We start from the raw sequence: 9,663 nt of genomic DNA, 5'->3' as shown, positions 1-9,663 counted from the left end.
AAATGACATCAACTACAAAGCATCTAATGCAATACCTGATACAAAGTTGTACAAGGAAGACGTGTTAGCATGTAACTCCCTTAATTGGCAACAAGCTTGCAATGAGAAAATGAACTCACTGCTCAAGGAGAATGTATGGACCAGTGTTAACTGTCATGTAAACAAAATCATGCTATTCTTCATAGCAATAATCTTGGTACCATTTGCCGTATCAACAGATCAATGTTTCACATTTGAACCTGGAATAATGAGATTAACTTTCATTGGATTCACAAAGCTGTCAGCTGGGGTGACATTTCTCTTAAACACTGTCCAACTGAAGAGATGGTTGCTGACTTACTCACAGTAGCTCTTGGCAAGCAGCAGTTCACCAAACTTAGGAGCAAATTGGGAATCAAGTGACCTCATTGGTCTTGAGGGGGTGTGTTGGAGTAAATTGTGGATTGGTCAAAACCAATGAAGGTCAGGGAGTAGTATTCAGGTTAACTTAAGCTAGTGTAGTGAGGATGGTAAGAAATGCACTGTGAACAAATTAGAATCAAACAAGTCAATTTAGAATACGTGGTCAAGAGGTTGAGTTGTTGTGTAGAAGGATTGACCGCATTGGGATTGGTGAACTAATCACGTTATGGAAACATTAGAAGAAATTACCGGATTGGGACTGGTAGTTTATTTAGAATGTGGACGTAGTGTTTCTGATTCTCAAAATTGCCATTTGTTGTTTTTACTTATAACCAAGCCTCTCCTCACATTTAGATCTTTTTCCCTCATTAAGGAAAAAGATTCTAAACGTGAGTTATTGCCAATTTCTTTTTCTCTTCTTTACTATCTTACTAAAAACTCACGTTTCTCTTCTACCTCATACATCTTCACTCTACTAGTTCTTATCTATAATCCTCCTTGTCTTTCAGGTCTGTCCGAGTTTAGAACTCGTGTCTTTTCATTGCCTCAGTGTGTCTTGTCAACACGAACTGATAAGTTCTTGTTAAACCTTTTAAAAGGTGTGTTGTATGGGGCTTATTTTCTTTTTCTCTTTTGCTGATTAAGGAAAAAGATTCTAAACTTCTTATCTATAATCCTCCTTGTCTTTCAGGTCTGTCCGAGTTTAGAACTCGTGTCTTTTCATTGCCTCATGAGTGTGTCTTGTCAACACGAACTGATAAGTTCTTGTTAAACCTTTTAAAAGGTTCCTGTCGTAGATCTACAGCGTTGAGCTTGTGATCCTCATTTTCTAACAATATTTGGTAAATCCAAATATACTGAGTATATTTTCAGCATAGTATAGTTGAAATATACTATACCAACAGTATAATATACTGGTATAGTATAGTGGCAGCCTTGTCACATGCCAAATTTGGTGAATAAACCATAAGTCCCTTGCTTGTCAAGAGGGACTGATAGCAAGGCTACAACTATACTATACTATACTATACTCGACTATACTTGGTATAGTATAGTCAAACTATACTGCACTTGAACTATACTCGGTATAGTATAGATGAACTATACTCAGATATACCAAACTATACTGTGCACAGTATAGTTGGATAAGTTGATGGAAAACATGTATAACACTTTTCCAGGTATAGTTGGTGAAAGGATACTATACTGAGTATAGTTGGGTAAAGTATAGTTCAACTATACTATACCCAGTATAGTATAGTATGGTTTAAACAATACTATACCCAACTATACCTATACCGGTATAGTATAGTTGCACCCTTGCTGATAGGGACTTTCTTAGGTTGGGCTGCACCCACATATTTGTTTGTATTACCCCATTGGATACCGGAGAAACCCAAGCCCCAACAGGTTGCGCTGTGGTTCCTCCTCTATGGGAAAATCTGGCCCTGGTCTGTGGTGTGTAGTCACCACTACATATTGTGGTGGCAATAGCGGACCCTTGGACTGCACCACTGCCACACCACTACCACCTTTCTTGAGCGGAGTGGTTCTGGTATTGCCTCTGAAGGATCTGATTTTGCATAGGATTTGCTGGATAGTTGACTAACGGATATTGATATAAAAAATTTGAAATTCCTTGTTATTGGTGAAACCCTCATTTGTGTGATGATACAAGGTGAATAAACTGGAGTCTTTGGGTTCTCCACATCAAGGCTACCTTCTCTAGATCAACTTGATGGTTGTACTTTCTGAAATACTCATTTGAAATCCAAGATTGGTATGGATGTTTCATTGGCACACATTTTGAAAATGTGCGCGCGCTTTGTGTATGATCAATTTTTATGCATGTTTGTCACATTAAACAATCTGCAATAAAAGGGATGACTTGCTAGCAAGCTTGTGCAACTTGTGTAGGAGATTGAATCAAATTTGATTTTCGGACTCTTTCTATGTTATGTAAGGGAGTCCTCCTTGGGCCCTTCATCGGATTTATTTCAGACTTGGAAACTGAAGCTATATCACTTTTGTAATCTCTCTTCTGCTTTCATCGAGTTTCAAGTCGTCAATTTGGCTCCAATATGATTTTCCATTTTCCCCATTGAATCATGAATAAAACTGAAGTCCACAACCAGATAGAATAAGCTACGCATAAAATACTCCTTCTTCAATGAATGAACTGAGTGTGAGGTAAGTTTGTATTTGTGCCCATCTATGAAGAAGGGACGAGGGCTGCATGGGTCAAGGGATCTTTTCAGATTGGTAATTTTCCTACATCTCGACATGCACGAACAGTCCCGTGCTTTTTGATAGCTTTTCGTATCTCTATGTTGGAGGAGGGATTCAGAGGATCAGTCTTTTCTCATAAAATTTGAATCTTCAATACACCTACCTGGATCGGTACAGTCACAAACGGGAAGATTGGCCACACATTCAGAAGAGACGTCCATTGGCATCGCACTGAATCGGATCATCAAAAACATAAGCCATACAGATGACTAAAACACAGAAACAGTCGCTCACGTTCCCGCATACGGGTCAGCTCCGATTCCATACTTTTGCTGACATGTCCATGAGTTTACAGTAAGATATTCAGTGGTGATACTGTATTTCAGTGCAATTGCCTTTGCGTTGAAAAATGTGTTCTTGGCATGCTTTCCATCTGCTATGACTATGTTCATCATACTGTGATGATGGGTCAATGGTCCACATATATGAAATCAAATGAGCGGGTGAATCTGTGTACAAACATTTTGTCTGGTCCACAGTATGACAAGTGATCATCTCCATCCCAAGCTCCATTTGTTCCGCGGCCAGTGCAGGGTCCCTGCGAAATGAAAGGTGGAGGCATCAGCACAAAGCTGTGATAATTTGAACGTCGTAAAAACTCACACTACCCCGGGTGACGAAAGCATTCTAGAGCGTGGCAAGAAAAGATGAAAAAGATGAAATCAGCTTTTGAAAGCTTCGCAAAAATGGAACCGGGCTGACCATGGAACGAAGCAAGATCACGAGTGCTCGAATTTGAGTAACGTCCTTGAGACCAAGTTCGATCTCAGCTGAGGTCTTTCTGGGGTGTGATTGAAAAAAGCTTCCATTTCCAAGAAAGTGAACGATGCCACTCGGTCCGAGATCAGAAATCCCAGTGTGCAGCGTGGCGTTGACGCTATGGGTGATGCCCTGATGCATAGCATCTTCCCATTGGCTGAAGTAGTAGCCAAAACGAGACCACTTTGATCAAAATGGAGAGAGAGAAAAGATCAGATGCGCGAAGGAAACATGGATACTATTGTTAAGTTGATCCCAAATCGTTCACCTTATTGAAAGCAGTCTCTTCAATGGCCTTTTCTTGCTCGACCATTGTAGAAATTTGGAGCCCAGAAAAGGAGAGGGTGCTTCCTATACCGAGGAACACACTAAGTGCTGAGATGGTGAACCAAGACGAGCTATAGGCAATGGTGGCAAGACTATAGAATACCCCAAGTGACAGAGATACAAAAAATGCACCCAAAAGGCTGAGGATAAACATTGGATCCACATAACCGGCATCTTTCTCGTTCGGATCAGTACTAGAAAAAGTGATTCAGAGGAGCATCATCAGCAGCTGCGCCCATTCTCAAGAGAATTAAAATTAAGGTGAACATCAAGATCACTGAGCTCACAGATCCATCAATAAAGATGCTGTTGTGACTGGAAGTACAAAAACAACATATCGGTTCATTTGCTGTCACGCTGAAATGCCTGTCATCAGTGACACTCACCTCGGACCAGATCCATGGTAGTAGCCACGGCCATGTATACGGAGTTCATAAACATGTTCCATTCCTGTATGGCAAACAAGACATGCCAAGCTGGGCCTTGGACTGGATGACAGAGCTGGGAGCGATTGCGGTTAGAAGGGGTCACCGAAATTGGTTGAGACACTATCGAAGGAGTTGGGGGACTTACTTCTCCAATGTTACACTTCTCACCGATACCGCAAAGGAAGTTCTCAGCTCCATTCTGCCTTGCAAATTCCTAGTGTAGGAAGGAAAAAGAGGCAATGTTAGGTCATGTTGGTCAGCCCTGCGAGAGTCAACGGACCGCTCGAGAACTGCGTACATCTACGCTTTATTTCGGGAACCTAGATGAAATTACAACTTACAATGACGGATAGATTTTGGCCATTGGGATACCCTTGGATGTATTGATCAAGTTTAAGTTGATTCCATAATTGCGAGTCTGGTTTACGGGGCAAGTCGCATAGATCTAATTCAAATTTTTGTGAGATTCAAGCATGATCAGCACATATTTAATCGGAGGTTCTTCCACCATCGAATCAGCGTGTAACATATGGACTGACTAATGCCAATGGGTTGTGGAGGTTGGGCATGTACGGAGGTCCACAACCAGAAATATGCTACAAGAATAGACCACCTAGGGACACGATTATACTGCTTGATGGGTGTCCGAGTAATCATCGAGTCGCAGAAATTTTGTTGAAGATTGAGATGAATTACGAACAGGCCAACCGGACGTATAGGGTGCTTCAGTCACAGTGTTCTGGGTCCTGAGGGATTTGGGGATTACGCGGCGAGAGAGGCTGAGTCAAAGTTCAATGGAGAATCGCTCCTGAAGGTAAGGAAAAGTGCGGCTTCACGTTTGAGGATATGGCATCGCCTATAGGGGACGTAAGAAGTGTGCGATTAAGTATGCTGCGCTCAGGAGTCAAGCTGAAACTTGTGGCAGGACAGATCTCAAAGGCATAACATGACTTCCGGCATGTTTGACAATCCCAAGAGGGTCCTTCGAATTGCATGCAGCTTTTATTGCAGTCGGCAATCAACACCACGAGTCTTTACAACTCAAGCTCGGGCCGTAAACTGGGCGGAGTGATATTCAAACCGACGAGGACTCCCGTCAGGTCATCGCGAGTTTGATGTGGCGCGCACACTTGGCTGCAGTATGTGCTGGAACAGTGCCCGAGTTGTTCGAATTGAGGAACGCAGAAAAATTTCAAGATAAAAGCAGCCTTGGACGATCTTAGCTCAAGGCAAGGGAAGATCCCTGCAACCCTCAATTTCGCGCTTTGCATACGGGCCGCGATTCGATTGAGACCTTTGATGAGTGAAGATCAAAAGAGGTCAAAGGGACCGCGGAGCTTGAACTTGAACTAGGATCTGGAGCCCGCAGAAAAAAATAATGACAACTCTAGCCACATATTTACCACCAGCAAAAAGCACCTCACAAAAGAACCCATATATGTTAGTCACCTTGCAAATCGGCGCCTTGTGAAGTGCAACCTCATTGATCAAAAAAAGAAGGCGACTCCTTCAAGAACAGCTTATAAATGAATAGGTAGGTTGTGGGTCAGCTCATTAACTCACGTATGTAGCCCCAATTCACTCAATTCCGTCCCGCATCTCCTGCGTCTGAGCTCCAGACATCTGTGTATAGTTGTTGATATCTATCCGTGACTCTACTTTGCTATACCTCTTGGAGCTACATGTCAAATTGCAGCATCAAATTTTTAAAAACATAAAAAGACCCACCGGAGTTTGACATGAGACTACAGTGGGTAAACCCGAGTATGTGTTCCGACCTGCCCTGCAAGATCAAAATTACAACTTTTGGGTCAAAGACGGAGCACTCGACTTAAATGTTTGGGACTGACACCCAGACCACAAACTTAACTAAGTGTGTCTTGAGCAAATATGTCGCTTTGCCCAAATCAGTGAGAAGATAATATTTGGATGAATCTGGAAATATGGTTGTACTGGAGACCGAAAATATCATTTTATTTTTGGATCCCACTATTTAGAGCCCCCTCCGCTGATATCCGGAGCCCCCCGGGTTTTCACCAAAACCCGCGTGACCTGTTGATACCCCGCTTTTTTTAGCCTATATAACGCATGTTCGGACCTCGAGGGCTCATCAAGGGCTCCCTAATAGGGCACAAAATCACGGATGAGCCCCTTTTGGATCATCAATTAACGTATTTGGAGCCCCTTCATATATATGGGGCAACAAATATGATGAAAACAAATGCAAGGGCTCCCAAATTGTTTGGCACCCGGACCGACCCTTGCATGACGGACAACATTGGCCCTTCAAGTGCCCAGCAATATGCTTACATATAGAAGTTCCCATCTCTCCCTCACACTCACTTTCCATGTCCGATTTTCTTATCACTTAATCACAACTTTAAAAAACCAAACCCCAATAACCCAGTTCATACCTCTACCGTTCTTACGTTTGAAGTCGTGTTCAGAGTTCATCAATACCTATATATCTTGCTATTTCTCTATCTTTTGACCTCTTGGTGTTTGATTGATATTTATATAAGTTTTGATGTGTTTGATTTGGTTTACCATCATCTTGAATTCAGATATAAATTGTTGATGATTGAGTATTAATTGAGTTTAATCAACTTGACTATGAATCAGAATATGATGGGATCGAACTCGATCCAAGATTTTCAATGTTCTCCTTCTGATCCCATCAAGTTTCCACCACCACCACCACCATCCATTACCTTTTCACCCAATCAATTCGATCAATTGAATTATTCACCTGGCAATACTTCTACTACTACTACAACAACTGATCACCATTTAATCTTAGCTAGCACTCCCAAAAGTTTACTCAATCATCCTTCTAACATTACTGACAATTTGATCGAGAGTAGTAGTTCTTCTCATCTTCCTAGTCATGAACCTTCAATTAATTTCCCTTCTCCTTTTCATCATGAAGATCAAAAACAACCATGTCGGGCTCCTAAAGATACATGTTGTACGTATTGTCAAGGCTTGTTTACCTCTAGAGGTGACAAACTTCACAAACAATGTTGTCTTCACAAGAAAGAAGCGCGGTCTTTTGGCCGTTTGATCTTTTGGCCGTTTGATCGAGAGAGCGAGGCTCGCTCCATGGTGACCATCTCATCAATTCAATGTTTATTAATTAATATGAGGATAGATAAATGATGAGATTAAATAAAAAAATGGAGCCCCTTGTGGAGCCCCTTCTTGGAAATGGGGCGCCTGATTTATTTGTAGCCTCGGGTCCGACCCGAAAGAGGGCTTCGGATACTGCTCCGAGGGCTCTAAATAGTGGGGTCCTTATTTTTTAGGGTCTCAGATTTTTATACCTAGGCCTTATGTACTGAGCTATGTACCTAGCTATGTACTTATCTAGGTACTTAGCAAGGTACTAGGGCCTTGTGGGCGCGCCGAGGCACATTTTTTTGATTTTTTTGCGCCTAGGCGCCCCAAGTGGCGCCTGGCGCATTTTCTCACAAAAAAAATTGCCAAAAGCCAAAATGTCATTTTATTTATTTGATGTTTGTATTGCTGTAGCTATCTACTACAGCAGAATTGCTTTTTAAAGGTGAGAAAAGCCAAAAAGAGCTGTCATCAAAGCTTGCAGCCAGTATCCAAATCTCCAATATTGGTGACGGGACATAAAACTCCTACAATTTGGTGTGATTCTTGAAAAGGCGCACCAACGTTGATTTTGTCAATTTTTCCGATGCCTAGGCGCGCCCACAACCTGATACTGGGCTCATAGCTAGGTGCTTAGGTCCACACTAGGGGGTAGCCATGCACTGCGGGCCAATGCACTCAAGGCTGAGCCTTGTGCTTGCCATATTTCATCTTGGGTATTGTGATGCAGGAGAGTTGGGATATTGAGATGATCTCCACTAGGTGAACAATTATCAGCTATAGTCTGAGTTATAAATCCATTTCTAGATTCTGATTGCAAATCTTTCCATTTCTTCTTTGCAATTAAAACTGATTAAATTTGACATTAAATGTTCAAAAAATTTGAGCTTTCCATATCTATTAACTGCTTACATAGTATCAAACTTGGTGAAAGTCTTGTTTGACCAAATTTTTCATAAGAATCATAAATCATAGGTGCTTGGTCTATGCAAAGTTGCTTAGCTTGATTTAAATTCTTCATTTAATTTTTGAATTTCCATCTAAAATTCTGTCTTCTTCATTTGTACTTGTAATATTGAAATTGGTTTGATTTTCAATATTAATGATTACATTTTTTCTTTTTGATAATTTTAATGATGATTTGAGATTTGATCTTTGATCAATAATCTTTCTTCAAAATAGTCTGATATGTCTTCATTAAAGTTTTTAGCTGATTTTGGTCAACTGATTAAATTGTGAGCTTTTCTGAGTGGCAGTGACTATAGGTGAATACTTTTAAGTCTGTTTTGTACAGGTGCCTGAAGTGGCAAATAACCTTGACACCCTTTTTCTCCTCAAATGAACAAAATTTCACACCTTATAACCCCCCATAAAGCTTATTCACCCATGAAAAAAAGAAGGGAAACCGGGAAAATGTCTTGAAGATCTCACACCCAAAACTCTATGTGGGGCAGGCTTGAAACACATACTCGGGTTTACCCACTGTAGACCCTGGGTGGCCAGCCAACTTTTGAGCATAGACCTCATCTTGACCTAGACATAGTGGTTAAACTTATATCTTCAATGTGTTTGTTTGATTGTATAGCTATTCAAGAAATTTGTGCCATATTGACACAAATTTTGATTTCCCCCCCCCAATACAGGTGGTGCATGGCGCAGCACACCTGTCACAGACTGAAGCACTGGTCAACCCTGATCCCTCAGATTTCCCAGTTTTGGGGCCCTTCAACTCCTTGAGATTTCTTTTGCCAAATAAAAAATTTGCATCTGAAAACTTTGATTGCACCACCCACAGCTCAACCCAAGGGTTGTTCACCTCATTTTGGTTCTTTTCTGTTCTACAGTCAACTCTGAAATAACCCATACCCCTTGTAACACATACTCTGGCCTAACCCATGCTTTTTTTGGTCCATAATTTCCACTTTTTAGCCCAGAAGACCATTGTGATAACACATACTCTATGAAAACCCATACCTTTTGGGTTCCATAAAAAGGTATGGGTTATTTCAGAGACAACTGTAACTCTAACCCAACCCGCACTGTAGAACTTATAACCCAACAAGGTTTATACAGAGCGTGAAGGGCATAATCTACCAATAAATGACTAGTAGAAGATGTCTATGGACTGCCTTCCTAAAACAAGACAATCAGAAAGGGGAACTCTGTTGAACAGAGTACTGATAAGGCACCAGAGAAAAGTATCTTTAAAGGACCAAAGCACACGGATTTTGACTCAAAAAGCACCATTTAATTTCTCTCAACACTGCTGTGGTGTTATTCCACTATGATAACTAAGAAAGTAAAGCAATATCTTTTTGATATTATTCTCAATAAGCCTTTT

At 41.2% G+C, this 9,663-nt stretch overlaps 1 protein-coding gene across 1 annotated transcript; it reads right to left on the bottom strand.

Moving 5' to 3' along the window:
• Nucleotides 1-2,656: 2,656 nt before the first annotated feature.
• MELLADRAFT_111491 (uncharacterized protein) lies at nt 2,657-4,862 on the bottom strand (the record flags this gene model as incomplete). Its single annotated transcript, XM_007415803.1, has 12 exons — nt 2,657-2,727; nt 2,795-2,862; nt 2,926-3,087; nt 3,153-3,229; nt 3,295-3,318; nt 3,394-3,633; nt 3,719-3,971; nt 4,065-4,092; nt 4,164-4,278; nt 4,351-4,419; nt 4,547-4,650; nt 4,745-4,862. 12 exons carry the CDS (start codon nt 4,860-4,862, stop codon nt 2,657-2,659), a joined length of 1,329 nt encoding a protein of 442 aa, XP_007415865.1.
• Between the last annotated feature and the right edge of the window lie 4,801 nt (nt 4,863-9,663).

Source organism: Melampsora larici-populina (assembly GCF_000204055.1).
Source record: "Melampsora larici-populina 98AG31 unplaced genomic scaffold MELLAscaffold_54, whole genome shotgun sequence".
NCBI lineage: Eukaryota > Fungi > Basidiomycota > Pucciniomycetes > Pucciniales > Melampsoraceae > Melampsora > Melampsora laricis-populina.
The sequence above is the reverse complement of the archived record's forward strand: the minus strand, read 5'-3'. Positions and strand labels throughout refer to the sequence as shown.